Source organism: Erigeron canadensis, chromosome 7 (assembly GCF_010389155.1).
Source record: "Erigeron canadensis isolate Cc75 chromosome 7, C_canadensis_v1, whole genome shotgun sequence".
Lineage (NCBI taxonomy): Eukaryota > Viridiplantae > Streptophyta > Magnoliopsida > Asterales > Asteraceae > Erigeron > Erigeron canadensis.
In genome coordinates, this window is record NC_057767.1 from 3,748,915 (window position 1) to 3,766,431 (window position 17,517).

General features: G+C 33.5%; 1 protein-coding gene and 1 pseudogene across 1 annotated transcript; both read left to right on the forward strand.

The window, feature by feature from the left end:
• The first annotated feature begins 3,050 nt into the window (after positions 1-3,050).
• On the forward strand, positions 3,051-6,031 carry LOC122608766 (annotated as a pseudogene).
• Positions 6,032-12,736: 6,705 nt separating this feature from the next.
• LOC122608767 (ribonuclease TUDOR 1-like) lies at positions 12,737-16,972 on the forward strand. Its single transcript, XM_043781857.1, has 13 exons — positions 12,737-12,892; positions 13,715-13,789; positions 13,924-14,037; positions 14,137-14,235; positions 14,333-14,524; positions 14,639-14,770; positions 14,868-14,975; positions 15,070-15,435; positions 15,573-15,902; positions 16,021-16,251; positions 16,357-16,545; positions 16,624-16,744; positions 16,827-16,972. The coding sequence occupies exons 1-13, from the start codon at positions 12,737-12,739 to the stop codon at positions 16,970-16,972; spliced, it is 2,259 nt and encodes a 752-aa protein (XP_043637792.1).
• The last annotated feature ends 545 nt before the right edge of the window (positions 16,973-17,517 follow it).

Consider the following 17,517-nt stretch of genomic DNA (forward strand, 5'->3'; position numbering starts at 1 on the left):
GGAATGCTTGTTCCAGTTAACGACGAGGACTGAAAGAATGAATGGATTTTTAAGAAACCCCTTGAAACAAAGCTATGAATGTCAGATATATATATATATATATACTCCGTAATATATATAAACAAGTAAGGTACAGGAAGGGGAAAGTGTACAGATAAATAATGGTGGGGCCCATGACAGATTTGTGTTCACAAGCAAGCCTTTAGTCACATCACCACTAAGTCACTGCAAGTTACACTGTAGCGTTGTCACATCAGTCCGAAACCGGTATTGCAGATACCGGTTTCATTTTGCTTTTTCTGAATCCGGTATTTCAAATACCGGATTCGAGGCAAATATTTGAATCCGGTATTTCGAATACCGGATTCACTGGTTTCGTATTTTTTTTTCGAAAACTTGTTTGACAAAACACCCTTGAAATATGCCCGTTTCAAAAAAATTTTCCCATATGAAACTATAGAACACGTGTTGTGCTGTTGCAATTTGGCAGTCTCAATCTGGCATAGAATTGACATTTGGTGCAAGGTTAGCCCTATCTATTTTTTTTCCAGTTAAAGACATTTTTGAATTGATAAGTATGCGGGCCTAGACAAGAGAAGCATGAAGATCTTCAAAGGTATTGTGTTCGTGGCTTGTTGATGTATTTGGCGGGCAAGGAATGAGAAGAAATTTGAAGGGGAAGCCATTGGACCGGAAAAGTTGTTTCAAGACATTAAAGCTTTTAGTTTTCTTTGGTACAAAAATAGAACTTCATGGGAAGATTGGAGCTCCTTCAATCTTTGTAAATTGATGTAAATACTGTATTCATTGTTGGCCACTCCCTTTTTGGGTGAGTTTGGCGATATGTTAATGATAGTTACTTTTCAAAAAAAATTTCCCATTTAGGCCCATATCAAATTCAAGACTTCTAATCAAAAGCCTAATATTAGTGACTTTTTCCCTCCTCCCAAATGAAATCACGAGGCCCACTACAACCTTGAGGCTCGAGCTTGCTCTCCCTCATCTTTTCACTTAGGCTATCTCCAATGGGTGTCCTTGAGCTGACACATCATATCCTTATAAATCCTTACACATCTTTATAAATCCTTAAAATCCTATAATTTTACCTCCAACCATACAAACATCCTTACATATTCTTTAACTCCACTAAAAACAAAAAAATTATAAGTAAGGGCACCTAAGGGCATGGCATGCCCTTAGGTAAGGGCATGCATCAAAAAATCTTTAGTTTTAGACAAATTTCAACCGCAAAAGATATCTAAGGGCACCTAATTAAGGGCATCTAAGGGCGCCCAAAAACATCCCCATTGAAGATAGTTTTATATTTATGACTCTATGAAGAATCGAATGCAATCTGTTTACTTTTTTGCATGTTCTCTTTTCACTCAATCGGTCTAACGTAAAACAAAGATAAAAATCTGAAAAATGTAACTCATTTTGTGGTAAATTAGTTGTTGCTTTTTTGGGTGTAAGAATACCATATTGTTATTCTTTTTGTTTTGTTTTTATCTAGCATATTACGTTGTAATTTTTATTTAATTTAGTTAAGAGTGACATTTTTTTTGTTGACTTTTAAAATTGATTTAGGTATGGTAGTTTGGAAGTCCCACGTTGCGAGTCTTATTTATCAATTTTGTACGTTTTCTTCTTTAATGACAATATCAGAATTCAGAAACATAACATCATCAATATGTTTACTCTCATATTAATAATTTCGTAAACAATTAAACATAATGCTTAAAAAAACTCTATAAAATAGATAAAAATATATTTATATAAAGACAATAGTACAAGCCTACAACCACGTTCAAAAGTTTTCACTCCATCCAACTGTTGAGTACTTAAGTATATGGATACCATGAATAATATTATATTATTTTTCATAAATATTTGATAAGTAATTATAAAAAATCTTAAAACCCATGAAAAAATTAGCCCATGAGAAAATTAGCCCATCAAACTCATTCGTAGTCAGAAGAGGAGTTATAGCCTATATGTTATGGAAAAAAAAAGAGAAAAGGGTCGAGTGTCGCGCGCGTTCCCATTTCAAGAACCAAAAACCAAATACAACATTTTTATAGTAAAATATGCATAGTTTTTCTTTTACATATACAGTAACATGTCTTTTTTTTATAAAAAAAAATATTAAATTAACATATTTAAGTTATGTTGAGATAAAATTTGTATTGTCCCACACAGCTAAAGATTGATAAATTAAACAAAATCGTCACAAACACTTATGAATCACTAAAATATACTAATTAATTAATGTTATTACATTATATTATATATTATATTATACTAAAGTAAAATGTTAAATATAGCTTTAAGGACTGTATAGTCAAAAAAAAAATATATTTTTCACAATAAAAGCCCACCAAGTTCAAAGTGAGCGTATAAATATTTATACAATTTAATTAAATTAAATTAAATATATATGAATTTACGTCTAATTTGTTATGCTTAGTAAATTACCACGCACTATAAATAATTGACAAAAATATTCAACTTTCTGAATGTAAAAAATTCTTATTATATTTATTATCATTATTATTATTTTATCATTAAAATTAGCAAATACTCCGTAAAATCGTACTTAATATTCGTTACTTGGTAGCCACGCACATTAAATAATTGACAAAAATAAACTTTTTGAATGTAAATAAATTTTTTTTTTATTTTTATCATTAAGGAAACGTTCAATTCCGTAAAAATAGGAAAAGAAGGGAATTAGAGTTCGATACATATTTCGTTTCCATATTTAAGTCCAAAATTTACCCTATATAAACTCGGCCTTGATCATTCATTCACATCATAACTCTAATAATTAGAGTTTCGCAATTGATCTCTTTTTCATAAAAAAGAGACGTAGCAGCTCGAAGGGTTTATTTGGTTTCTAATTGAGGTATATAGTAATTTAATTAGTTCAGTAAAAATTGCGTTAGTCTTTTATACTTGTAACTTATGTATATATATATTGATCAATGCATATATAGGTTCCATGAATAGTTATCTTAATTTGTTGTGTTAAATTTGTAAATATTGTGATCATGGCGAAATCAACAAGTTCTTCTAACGGCGGGTGGTTGAAAGGCCGAGTGAAGGCCGTCTTATCCGGTGATACATTGGTTGTTATGGAAGTTACTGATTCCGCTGATGTAATCCCATCTGAGACGACTATCGTTTTGGCTCATCTTCTCGCGCCACGCTTGGTATATATATGTTTACGTTTTAATTTAATGTGTTGGTTTTTTTTTTGAAGATCTTGATCGAACATGTATACTTTTTTAATTTAAATATATCCAAACTATATATACATAGCAGCAATGAAAAAGCAGGGCCTTTTTTCTGTTTTTCTTAATTTTTTAAATTTTCATATATGTTTTTATACTTAGAAATCGGTTATACATGATATATAGGCGCATAGAGAAGTCGAGGACCAACAGTTTGCGTGGCAGAGCTGAGAATATTTGCGACATTTGTGTATTGGACAGGTACTTGAAACAATATTGAAACATCTAAAATTCTATCTAATGTCATGTTAGATCATGTTGTTTCAATTAACTTATTTCTGTATTGCTCTGTATATATATAGGTTGTCAAATTCAAAACCGAATACACTCTCCCAAATACCTACAAAGCATTTTGCAGCGTCCTCCTTGATGATTCGACAAATATTGCTAAGCAAGTTGTTGCAAATGGTTGGGCCAAGGTATATATATATATATATGTTCTTCAACTACTTTGTTATTTCTTAATTAACAATTACCCATTAATTAATTATCTGACATATGACCTTCTATGAACAATGAGACTAATTATTACTGTATTTGCAATTTAATCAGGTTAAAGAGGCTAGAGGACGTGTGACTCGTAAGCATGATGATTTGTTAAACCTTGAAAAACAAGCCAAGCTTCAGGGCAAGGGCCAATGGAACCAGGTTTGTTACCATATAGACTTATTTACCCCTAATTTGATTAATCATCATGACAAGTTTGTTAACCTTTATTTGTATAATCGGTATTAACTTTAATTAATTGCTTATCTTAATTTGTTCTTGCTTCTAGTCTCCTGAGGCTGTTGAAGCTGCCGTTAGGAACCTTCCTCCTTCAGCTGTTGCCAATCCAAGCAATTTGGATGCAAACGCCCTTGTGGCTGCAACTAAAGGCAAATCAATGGACGCAATTGTTGAGCATGTTCGTGACGGCAGTTGTCTTTATGTTTATTTGTGGCTGCCATCAGGAACCTATCAGTTTGTTAAAGTGTTTGTTGCTGGAATCCAGGTATGTTGTTATAAAATTGTTATTTATAAATAAGTTTTGTAGATTTATATATATAATATATACAGACACACTAAATTTGTATGATTTGTAACTAGGCACCATCAGTTGACAATGAAGTCTCTGATTCGTATGGATTGAAAGCTAAACATTTTACTGAGACTCATGTACTATGTCGAGATGTCTGGATTGACTTGAAGGGTGTGGACAAGTTTAATAACTTAGTTGGCTCTGTGTATTATCTTGATGCTGAAGAAGATGAAAAAGACCTTGCAATTGAGCTTCTTGAAAATGTAAGATGTGATTCATATTACAAATTCTCTAATTGTAATCACCACTTACTGTATTTATCTTTTGTGGGGTTTAAGCACATGTATTAAACTATTTTATTATCGTGTCGTGCAGGGGTTTGCCAAGTATGTCCAATGGAGTGGAAGTATGATGGAAGCTGAGGATCAGAAGGCGTTGAGGGACACGGAACTTGAAGCAAAGAAGAATAAGTTGAGGATGTGGACACACTATGTTCCACCATCACTTACTCGTCAAAAGCCAAGTCAGAAGGCAGTCTCAAACAACTTGACAGCTACGAAGCCAAAGGCAGTCGCAAAGATTTTTACTGGACAGGTAGTTGAAGTTGTGAGTGGGGACTGCATCATTGTTGCGGATGATTCTGTACCATTTGGCAGCCCAGCCGCAGAAAAGAGAGTAAACTTGTCTTGCGTAAAGTGCCCGAAAATGGGAGATCCTTATGCCCGTGAAGCAAGGGAACTTCTGAGAAAAAGGTTAATCGGCCACCAAGTAAGTCACATATAGTCAATTTAAACAAATCATTCAAATATCTAGATTTAGAATCTCATTACTTTACATATGTTTCTTTGTTCTTTAGGTTCAGGTTTCAGTGGAATACGTCCCCACAGCCAATGGATCCACTGATCCAAATGGAACAGAATCACAAGTTTTCTTGTTGTCTCAAGGGAAGGACAGTGAGGACGTATCCTCAGCAGAGCCTGGTCTAAATGTTGCTCGACTTGTTATTTATCGTGGTTTTGGTACTGTCGTTAGATATAGCGATAATAACAAGGAAAGAACTGATCACTATTACAAGAAACTTCTTGAAGAGGAGTCAGGGGCTGTAACTCGCGGCAAGGGGATTCATTCTTATAAAAATCCTCCGGTTGTGAATGTTACAGATCTTACAACAGCATCCCAGAAAGCCAAAGAGTATCTGCCAACTTTGCAACGTAACAAGAGGACGGCTGCTATCGTTGAAAACGTACTAAGTGGTCACCGTTTCAAACTCTTTGTTCCAAAGGACGCGTGCAGCATTGTTTTCTCGTTATCTGGTGTTAAATGCCCCGTTCGGGGGGAGGCTTATTCTGATGAAGCAATGTCACTAGTGAGAAGGAAGCTAATGCAAAGGGATGTCGAGATTGAAGTAGAAGCGGTTAGGAATGGGGCTTTCGTGGGTTGTTTATGGGAATCAAATACGAATGCCGGTGTCACTCTTTTGGAAGCCGGTCTTGCAAGGCTTCAGAATTCCTTTGAAACAAATAAGATTACAGATGGGTGCCTTCTTGCTGAGGCAGAGCAGCTTGCCAGAAAACAGAAGCTCAAGGTAAGAATATTGGACAACTCTTTTTTAACATAGTGTTAGATATATTTATGTATTTATTATAATTCTAAATATAATGATAATTTGATGCAGATATGGAATGATGCCAATGGTGAAACTTCAAAGGCTAAAAAATGAAGACAAAAGGGAGACATGCTCAAAAGGCACTCTAGCTTGAATCCATTTGAATATCATTTGTAGTTTTGTACTTGTTATTAATTTGTGCTTTTTGAAGCATGTATAATCTATGTAATTTTTCATCCATGATATATCATAATATATAACGATTATTATTATCTAAATTTTAGATATTTGATTTACTTTAAATTCTTGAGTGTATTTTTTTTTTTTGTCACTTTAAAAAGTTGTATCTAACACATAAGCGACCCACAACTTTTTTTTTATATTTAAAAAGTTTTTTATAGAAAATTTGTAAGTTCTTTATTTTTTTAACATTAATATGACAGTGTTCCATAGTTAACAATAAAAATTTTAATAAATATCAATTATATATATGAGACATTGAAACTTTTCAAAAATAAATTTTTACTTTTTTATAAGCATTTTGAGATATTATTTATGATATGTCATATGTTCTTTTTTCTCAAAAAGCCTTTTTCACCATATATATGGTTTCAAAAATGTCCATCCACACAACATTAAATTACCATATATATCCTTATAACAAATTGTCAATCTTGAAACAAAATTCCACGTGGGCATTATGCTCTTAAATATAAATGTCAAGTAAGAAAAGTTAAATATAAAATAGCTTACTTTATAAAATTAATAAATAAATAGTTAGCTTATTAACCAAATTAATGTGATAATGCAATAATAATTATTAGCATTTGTATTAGGGGAAATATGAATAGAATTGTGAATTGGGACTTTTTATTTGACATTCTTAAAAAGATCGAGGTTGTCTAGATAGTCTTTCCATTGGTGGAAGAGTGACGTTGATTATTGCCTACGTACTATTTTTCATTAATTGTTTAAAGCACCCGTCAAGGTAATTGAAGGTTTAGAAGGAAATATAAAAAGATTTTGATGGGGTGGCTCGGATGAAAGAAACAAGATGGGAAAAGGTTGCGACCCGTCTATGGGTGGTCTGGGATTAATTAAGTAGCTAGGCTGGCAGACACTAATATTGCTCGAAATGGTTTTGGAGATTTAAGACGGATACTAACGGTTTAATTATGGAGGAATATTGTGATTCTTGCTTTCCATAATACAAAAAGATGTTGGTCACCTTTACCATATAAGAAGTCGATGTCGGGCCGGGGTATGGGCTACAATTGTTAAAACAGTAACTAAAGTGAAGGCGGCTGGAACTAGTTTAAATTTGATGGTACAAAGGGATATGTGGCGATGGAAAGAGTATTAGATTTTGGTTGGATCCGTGGGCGTGTAACGAGCTGCTGATGGGAATTTTCCCTCATCTTTTTAGAAAAGAAAAAGATAAATAAAAAAAAATGCTTGGTTAGTGACAAATTTGGTTTAGATTCAAAAAAATTTGAAGGGTTTGGGGAAGGCACATGTGATGCGCCTTCAGAGGTAGAAGTCGAAGAAAACAGAGAGCTTGAAAGATTGATGGAGACTTTTATTTTAAATGATGGAAGTGATAAATGGGAATGGGTTGGAAAGAGACACAAGGTTTTTAGTGTCAAAGAGGTGAAGGAATTCATAAATAGTGACAGGAATTACAATGGAAGATTTGTGTTCGAATGGTCAAAATGGGTGCCTAAAAAGTGCAACATTTTTATGTGGAGAGTGGGGTTGGATAGAATACGTACCGACGTTAATGGCTTTGAAGAATCGGAATTGTGTGTTTGAACCTTTGGTCTGCGGATTGTGTGACAAAGAAGATGAAACTACGGAACACTTCCTATGAGGTATCTTTTGCTATTTGGAATAAGATCAGCATGCGGTGCAATCTTCCCCCTATTTTTTTGTTTACTGTCAAAAACTTGTTTGAGGTGCATACATATTTTAGGCCTGGGAGGACAAAAAGCTTGGTGTTACATAGTAATGTGTCTATCACGTTTTGGTGTATTTGGAAAGCCCTGAGAAGAGGTTTGCGAATGGTAAGATTAGTGTGGATGGAATTTTCCATGATGTCGTTTCGTTAGGCTCTCTATCAGACTCTATGGTATAAGACTAGGTACAAAAATGGGGTAGTTTCTTGGGATGACTGGAGAAGGTGTGCTTTGATGTTATTTCTGTAAATATTGCCACTCCACTTTTTGGTGGTTGTTTGGAGTTTGTGAATAATAGTTAAATTTTCAAAAAAAAAAAAAAAAAAAAAAAACTAATAAACCATGCAAAATATGAAACTTGATTCAGCTGATATACTTTAATAAATAGGTTTATGGCATACAAATGTAACCACCTATGAACAAATAGTTATGTAATGTAATGACCTATTCATGTGGCTATGTAATGTATGCACTTATGTTTTCCTGATTATACTATGTAAAAAATGTACGGACTTTACATAGTATAGCCAAAAAAAATACATAAGTTCTTACATTGATTGACCCAAATAAAAAGAACCTTACATAGTATAACTGTAACACCCCAACAAGGTGGAAACTTGAGGCATTAGTAGAAAAGCTCAGCGTGACATGGAAATTAAGTAGAGGTGCTAAATGCATTCAAGGATTGAGTAATCCATACATAATTCAAGTACAATTACAAGTTACGGATCAAATAATGCACAAGGAGCACAACACCATCAATAGTTTACAAAAGAGATAGTCCAAATGATGGCTAACGATCCTAGGCATAACCCATAAACGGGTGCAATGAATCACGGATCCACAAAGTCCAAGCTCAATCCTATCACATGCAATTCAATCATCCATCACGTCTTTGATTCACTTGATTATCTGAAAAGCGTACTAAAAAGCGTCAACATAAAGTTGGTGAGTTCGTAGGTTTTGACTATAAGAAACAAGTGTCGGGATAATAACCGTTTAACCTTGATATGAACATAATTATATCATTAAATGATCATAAAACCTTGAAACCTTGATTTGGATCGATAAACGATCATACAACCTTGAAACCTTGATTGGGTCATTAAATGATCTCATAATTGGGATCGTTAAACGAACACCAAGCCTTGAAACCTTGATTGGATCATTTAATGAACCCCATAACCTTGATACAAACATATACAATCACACAACCTTGATTCACAATTCAAACAAACACATAACCTTGATACACTAGCCAAACAATCATATAACCTTGATTCATGATTCAAACGAGCATATAACCTTGATAAACTAGCCAAACAACCACACAACCTTGATGACATACATAAAGGAACATATAACGATCAAACTAAACTATGAACACGATGTACACTTTTCACCCCAAAATCATGTAAAGAAAGGGGCTATGAACTCACCTTGGTTTCCAAGCAACAATAACGAGTTAACAAAGGGTTATTAACGCTCACCGACCGCTACGAGTCCACAACCTATGAATGTATATCATAATATCACCAAAGTCAACTCTATAACCCTAAACAAGTTGATTTAGTAAGTTTAAACCGAGTCACAAACCCACAAACGCTTAAACAACTTTTCCGAGTAAGAACAAGACACTTTGACAAGACATTTTTAGAAATGGAAATGGATTTACTTCAAAAGGATTATACCATGAGAAAGTAGACTCTCCCACGATTTCAACGATAGGTCATACGTCCAAAACGGACTTACGGATCAAAAGATATATGTATATATATGTATATAGTTTGAGTTAAAATCTCAATTTTGGTTCCAAAACTGACTCACGACTTTGAACGAATGGTTTGTCTTGTGTAGAGCACCAATAAGGTCATAAGAGGACATTTCGGAAAGTTCGGGACGATCCTAGGATAACTAAAGTCGAGCTAGGAAATGTTTCAATAAATAAAGGCACCAACTGCGCCGCAGTAACAGACTGCGCAGCAGTGTTTCTTCACTGCGCAGCAGTCAAGGATCCTGACCAGCCACTGCGCCGCAGCCTGGAATTACTGCCCAGCAAGCCCAGGTCTGCACCTGGTCGACCAGCAGCCCCCAAATGAGCCAAACACTACCCCAAGACCTTCAAAACCGACCCATGAACCCCCAAAACTAACACTTAACCTCAAATTCGACTTTGTGAAGCTCAAACACACATAAATGGACGTGGGTAAACAATTCCCAACCCACAATTTCATTCCATAACATCAATTAGATGTTGATTTTCGGCCAAGACTTCACCAAGAACACCAAAACCCTAAATCGACCTAAACCAATTTTTGAAGGGAAAAAGACTCACTTAAGGTATACACAAGTATTCTTAGACATGGTTGGGCATAACCCACTTCATCATTTCGACCCATTATCAAATTAACAAGAAAAATTTGTTTTTGACCCATTTATCAACAAGAACCCTAATTCGACTTTTGGCTCAATTCGTGACCCGGAAACACTTGAATATGATTAGAAACATGATTATAAAAATGTAATGGTGAATATGAGATAGTTTTAACTTACCAAATCTTCTACCAAAGTGTCAAACCCGAAAATAACCCGAATTGGATGATTTCTTGCACTTATAAACCCAAATTTTGATATGTTGATAAGATGATGATATAGATGAATAACCCTAACAAAATCTTGTTTGAAACATTTAATTTAATGTATTAATTTTAGAGAGAAGGAGGAGAGTGCAAGAGAGTTAAATGCTCTTGCATTTAATAGAGAGAAAGATATAAGGAAAATGAATGAATGAGAGGGAGAGAGGTGTAAGACTTTGGTTGGGTCATGGATATGGGTCTAGGATATGGGTTGACCCATGGATAGTTCATTTACTTAATCAATCTAGTTACACCACAAGTTAGCAATCGACCGTTACATTAACGACCATTCGATCTCATAAAACACCTTGAATATTATGTAAACACAACTTGATTAAAAATGATCATTATATATATATAAAATGTATATTCACCTTGAACACAATTAAATCATAGCCAAACTCGATCATATATAGAGTAAATGATCATTATTAATCAAATGTACACAAAACTAACGGGTCAACAAAAGTCAAATTTCTCGAATGTTACAATAACCAAGAAAATATAGGTGCATACATTACATAGTCACCTGAATAAGTCACTACATTACATAACCATTTGGTCATAGGTGGTTACATTCGTATGCCATTATCCCTTAATAAATTTAGATATACTCAATAATTTATAAAAATATAATAAATCTTACACTTAGTGTTGATTAAGATTCAAATAAAATAATCAATGAGAAATTAAACTGAAAATACATAAGAATATGACATAAAATCATTATTTCAATTTTATATAAGTTTACAACATTTAGTTAATTAATTATCTCGAGAGAACATTAAAAGAACACTACAAATAATATTACAATTATTCATACTTTTAGCTTGTATGAACAAATTAATTTTTTTATTCACATTTGTATGTGTAAAGTTATGTTAAATTAAAAGTGTTTAAAATTTATCCATGCTATTAAAACAGTTCACACTTTTTAATATGGACTTTCATATTTAATTTATTACACCATATTTGTTCACATCAACTAAAAATTTAGTGTAGACAAATATTGTGTGACAAATTAAATATGAAAATTCACACTTAATATCACAATTTTTAGTGTGAATAATTTTTTACACACTTGTAGTTCAATATAATTTTACATAGATAAAAGCATGAACAAATTGTTAACTAAAAGCGTGGAGAATTGTGATATAATTTGTAGTGGAAATACTTTATGCAAATAACCTTAAATTGGTTTATATACACGAGTCATATGTCCGTACAATTCGGCCGCGATGATGATAATGGCGCGGGGTGGTAGGGGCGACAATATAATGGTGTTGAATGTAAAGTAATTGATGTTAAAGTAATTAAATTACACTATTAGTTTTTTATTTTTAAAATAGCTCTATTAACCTTTTATATCAGTTATTTTACATCAATTATCTACATCATTTAACGTCGCCTTTACCACCAACATTCGCCCCATCACCGCACCGTCTCCGTCATGATCACCGCGCGCATTACGCGGGTACTGTGCTAGTGGAACATAAACAAAATTGTCAAAATACTTTTCAATTATTAAAATTAAAATATTTATAAAATATTGCGTGTACAACACGATCTATATAAGGGCTAATTAACTAAACTAACTAATTTAATATACTTAGTAGTCTAAATTTGTTATTTGGTACCCACTTTATATGTTAAACAAAAATATACTTTCCTCATTTAAATAAATTTTTTTATAATTATTATTACTCCGTATTTTTTATTTTTCATCATATAATATTGTATTTTATTAATTAATTATTACTATATTATATTAATGAAATTTTGTAAATACTCCGTAAAAAAATAAAAGAAGGGTATTAATTAGAGTTTGATACATATTTGGTTTCCATATGAATGTCCGAAATCTACCTATATATATACTTGATCATTAATGCGCGTACGTACACATAATAAACCTAAAAAAGTATGAGTAGATTAATTAATTAGAGTTTCGTATCCTCGTAAATTAAGTTACGAGAACCTCGATCAAAGGTTTAAGAGCTTTCTCCAAAAGTACGTTTGAGGTAGTAATTTATTTATTTTGTTCAGTAGATAAGATTTAATTAGTTGATCAATTACTTATAAGTTACTAGCCAATAATACATATATTAGCCATATATGTAAAATTCTTGTATATATTGATGCATGTTACATGAATATATATAGAGCTACTTTAATTTTCTTTTGTTGTGTATAATTTGTAGATATTAAGAAGTGAAGTTTAGATAGTTATGGCAAAATCAACAAGTAGTTCGTCTGGATGGTTGAAAGGCCGAGTGAAGGCCGTTTTATCCGGTGATACAATGGTGGTTATGGGGATTGCAAAGGGGGCCGAGATCCCGCCTGAGAAGAATATCGCTTTGGCTTATCTTGTCGCGCCACGATTGGTATATATACATATATATGTTTATGTTTAAGTTTAATTTATGCTTCAATTGATGTCTAATATCAATGAAAACTAGAATTTTGGACAAAGATAATTAACATATGTATGATACATTACAAACAATATTGCATTTGTTCACACTTTTAGGTGAATGTGAACAAATTAAAAATTTTGTCACGCTTTTTAGTGGGTAGAAATATATTAAATTAAAAGTGTATGGAAATTTATCCACACTAAAAAGTGTGTATAAAGTGTGAACTTTCATAGTTATTTTGTCACACCTCATTTGTTCACGGTAACTTTTTTAGTTACCGTGGACAAATGGAGTGTGACAAAATAATTATGAAAGTATTTCTACACACTTTTTAGTGTGGAGAAATTTCCACACACTTTTAATTCAATATACAAAATTTTTAATTTGTTCACACTCATCTAAAAGTGTGAACAAATGCTGTAGTGATATTTGAAACTTAGCTTTTATGTTGAATGCCAAATTAATTCTTTAAAGACCTTTTTTGATAACTTAGACCATATATCTTTTGTACCTGGATTGACTGATTTGGTTTTGTGGTCAACGCATTGACTTCAATTGGGAGTCTTGGTTTCTTTTTATAAAAAACTCTTTTTTCCCTTTTGTATTATGTTTATTTTTTCTCCTAATTGTAACAAACCTCTACAGTATTAAAGTGTTTACAAAACGGTTATAAGTTTTAAGAACCGAAAAATTGGTTTTTATAAGCGTTTTTTATTTTATGTTTTAATTTTTAGTTGATGAAATCCTTTTTTAAGTTGAGGAACTGATCTCTTATTTATTTCTGTATAGGCGCGCAAAGAAGGCAATGACGAACAGTTCGCATGGAAAAGCAAAGAATTTTTACGGAATCTGTGTATAGGAAAGGTAGTACTTAATATTCATGAAAACAATCAAACATTTATATATGTAATCATGTTGTGTTTAATCAATCTTTGTATGTCAAAAACTTGTATCAAGATGTATAAATCAACTTATTTCTGTTTGCTATATATGTATAGGTTGTCGTATTCAAAACAGAATACACTATCCCAAATTATTCCCGAGAATGTTGCAGCGTCTTCATTGATTCGACAAACATTGCTAAGGAAGTTGTTAAAAATGGTTGGGCCAAGGTATATATATGTTCTTCAACTTTGTTATCTCTTAATTACCCATAATCTGGCATATGGGTCATTTCACCTTATATGAACGAAACTGATTTGCGGTATCAGGTTAAGGAGGCTAGAGAACAGGGGACTACTCCCGAGCACACTGAGTTGCTACGCCTCGAAGAACAAGCCAGGGAACAAGGCAAGGGCCTATGGAACAAGGTTCGTTACCATGACTTATATACGCCTAATTTGATTTATCAAGAAAAGTTTGTTAAAATTTATTGTATATATTTGTTGCTTACTTTGTTGGTTTTAGTCTCCTGGTGCTACTGCAGATGCCATCAGGAATCTTCCACCTTCAGCCGATTTTGATGCAAACGGCTTCTTAGCTGCAAATAAAGGAAGATCGATGAAAGCAATTGTTGAGCACGTTCGTGATGGGAGCTGCCTATATGCTTATCTGCTTCCCGAGTTTCAGTTTGTTCAAGTGTTGGTTGCTGGAATCCAGGTATATATGGCCCGTAATCAATATTTCTTTGCTAATTGTTCTTATATACTGTATATATATATACATATATAATTAAACATAGACACTAAATTAATTTGTTTGATTGCTTACTAGGCACCATCAATGAGAAGAAGGGTTATCAATGAATCTACTAAATCATCTGCATTAACTAACACGGAAGTAAACCCTGAACCCTTTGGAAGGGAAGCTAAACATTATACTGAGATTCGTGTACTAAGTCGAGATGTAAGTTGTGGCTTTATCACTATGCATAATTGTTACCTTCGCTCCCCTTATAAACTTTTCTCGTTTTTTACGGTCTACTAACAAAAGTTATGTACAGGTCCGGATTGTCTTAGAGGGTGTTGACAAGAATAGCAATTTAATTGGTTCCGTGTATTATCCTGATGGTGAAAAAGCAAAAGACCTTGCACTTGAGCTTATTGAAAACGTAAGATGTGATTCATAGTTACAAATGTTTAGATAATATATGTGTAACTACGATGGATTAAAATGTGTGTAAACAATTTATCGCGCCTTTTCAGGGGTTTGCAAAGTATGTTGAGTGGAGTGCAAATATGATGGAACTTGAAGCCCGATGGAAGTTGAAGGCTGCGGAACTTGAAGCAAAGAAGAATAAGTTGAGGATGTGGGCAAACTATGTTCCACCAGCTACGGATTCAAAGGCAATTTCAAACAACTTCACTGGAAAGGTTATTGAAGTTGTTAGTGGGGACTGCATCATTGTTGCGGATGACTCTGTACCATATGGAAGCCCGGCCTCAGAAAGGCGAGTAAACCTATCTAGCACAAGGTGTCCTAAAATGGGAAATCCGATAATGGATGTAAAGCCTGATCCTTATGCCCGTGAAGCAAAGGAACTTCTAAGAACAAGGCTAATTGGCCGTCATGTAAGTAAAATGTTATCTACATAGTCAGATTAAATGAATAACAGAGGATTTGGCTGATAATATCTAGCTTTTCTTAGACTACTTTTAAATGCATATTCATTAGAGTATAATTTTAAATATGTTACCTTGTCCTTTAGGTACAAGTTTCAATGGAATACTCTGGGCGGGTCCCCACAGCCAACGGGTCAACAGATACACGAGTAATGGGCTTCGGGTCAGTTTTCTTGTTGTCACAAGGGAAGGACAGTGAGAATGTATCCTCATCAGGTGGTCAGCAGACTGGTGTAAATGTTGCTGAACTTATTATTTCTAGAGGTTTTGGCACTGTCGTTGGACATAGAGATTTTGAGGAAAGATCACACTATTACGAGAAACTTCTTGCTGCGCAGTCACGGGCTGAAGCTAACAAGAAGGGGATTCATTCTTCTAAAGATTCTCCAGTTATGCATGTTAAAGATTTAACAAAGGTTAGAAGCTAATTCACATTAATTATTTGTTCATGATTAATAGTACTAGTTTTACGAGTAGTACTGGTGTATATGTAAATGCTAATTACTCAATTGTTTCTAACTGTAATCATTTCAGGAATCAGCAAAGAAAGCCAAAGAGTATTTGCCATCTTTGCAACGTAGCAGGAGGACGGCTGCTATTGTTGAATACGTACTAAGTGGCCACCGATTTAAACTTCATGTTCCAAAGGAAGCGTGCAGCATTACTTTCTCATTATCTGGTGTTAGATGCCCCGGTCGGGAGGAGGCTTATTCTGATGAAGCTATTTCACTAATGAGAAGGAAACTAATGCAGAGGGATGTCGAGGTACAACTTCATCTACCTATTAATATTATGTATTACATGTATACCGTATCTATTTTTGTTTATACTAAATTTAGTACATTTTGTATTTTGATTTGGGTGTCGTAGATTGAAGTAGAAACGGTTGATAAGAATGGGACTTTCTTGGGTTCTCTATGGGAATCAAATACGAATGCCGGTGTCACACTTTTGGAAGCCGGTCTTGCAATGCTTCAGACTTTCTTTCGAACAAATAATATGACAGATGCTCACCTTCTTGCTCAAGCCGAGCAGCTTGCCAGAAAACAGAAACTCAAGGTAAGAAAATTGGGCTCTTTTAAACATATACTTTAACATTTATGTTTTTAATTCTAAATACATAACAATTTATTGCAGATATGGGGAAAACAAGTTGAAGAAACCAGTGAACAAATATTGGATAAAAATGTGAACCCTGATCTGCCCGCCGGTGAAAAAATACTGGATAAACGTGCAAACCCGTCTGCTAAAGAAACCAGTAAAGATTAGACCTCGAGTTAATTTTTTATTTTTTGTGATGTCTTGATATTTTAGATACTTATATCGTTATGGATTTGTAGATTTAATATTGATGGAAGAAAGTTTTCCACAACTTTCCTTGGAGCAGCTACAAAGGAAGAGTAACGTTGAATCTCAGTCAGAGAATGGTGATGATATAAATTCAGATGCAAATGACGACTATTTGCTTGATGCCGGTAAACATTAGAGAGAAAAAATTGTTTTTTATCGCTTTCTAGTTAATGTTTTATTTAACTTTTTCTTATTCATTTTGTACTTAATTAATTACCTGATTTTTCTTTTATGGATTTATAGATCACAAGGTTATAAAGATAGACGAATTTTGGTCACAACTGGACAAACTCAAACCTTCAAAGGCTAAAAAGTGAAGACGACAGTGAAACATGCTCAAAAGGCGCTAGCTCTGATTGTGTAGACCCTTGAATGTGTCATCTGTAATTTTATTTATGCTTTGAAGCATGTATACTCTATGGGATTGTCTCATGCATATATAAAAATATCACAATTATTATCTTAAATTTTTTATGTTGATTAATGTCAAATTCATAAGTATATTTTATCTAAATTACTTTATTATTGAGGAGTTTTGTCATCAAGGTTAACTATTAACTGGACTGTAATACATGCTTGAACAGTTGTTTCCGCATAAACAGAAATATAGCTAAAATAGACTGGTGAAGTTGGGTAATGGGTCAAGACGCATTCAGCGCCGGCCCAGGGAATTTGAATGCT

Excerpts from the sequence above, each read along its gene's own strand:
- LOC122608767 (XM_043781857.1), top strand. The coding sequence starts at position 12,737 with ATGGCAAAATCAACAAGTAGTTCGTCTGGATGGTTGAAAGGCCGAGTG. Across the intron at positions 14,236-14,332 it reads GCAAGGGCCTATGGAACAAG|TCTCCTGGTGCTACTGCAGA; the intron begins GTTCGTTACCAT and ends TGTTGGTTTTAG. Across the intron at positions 16,745-16,826 it reads CCCGTCTGCTAAAGAAACCA|ATTTAATATTGATGGAAGAA; the intron begins GTAAAGATTAGA and ends ATGGATTTGTAG.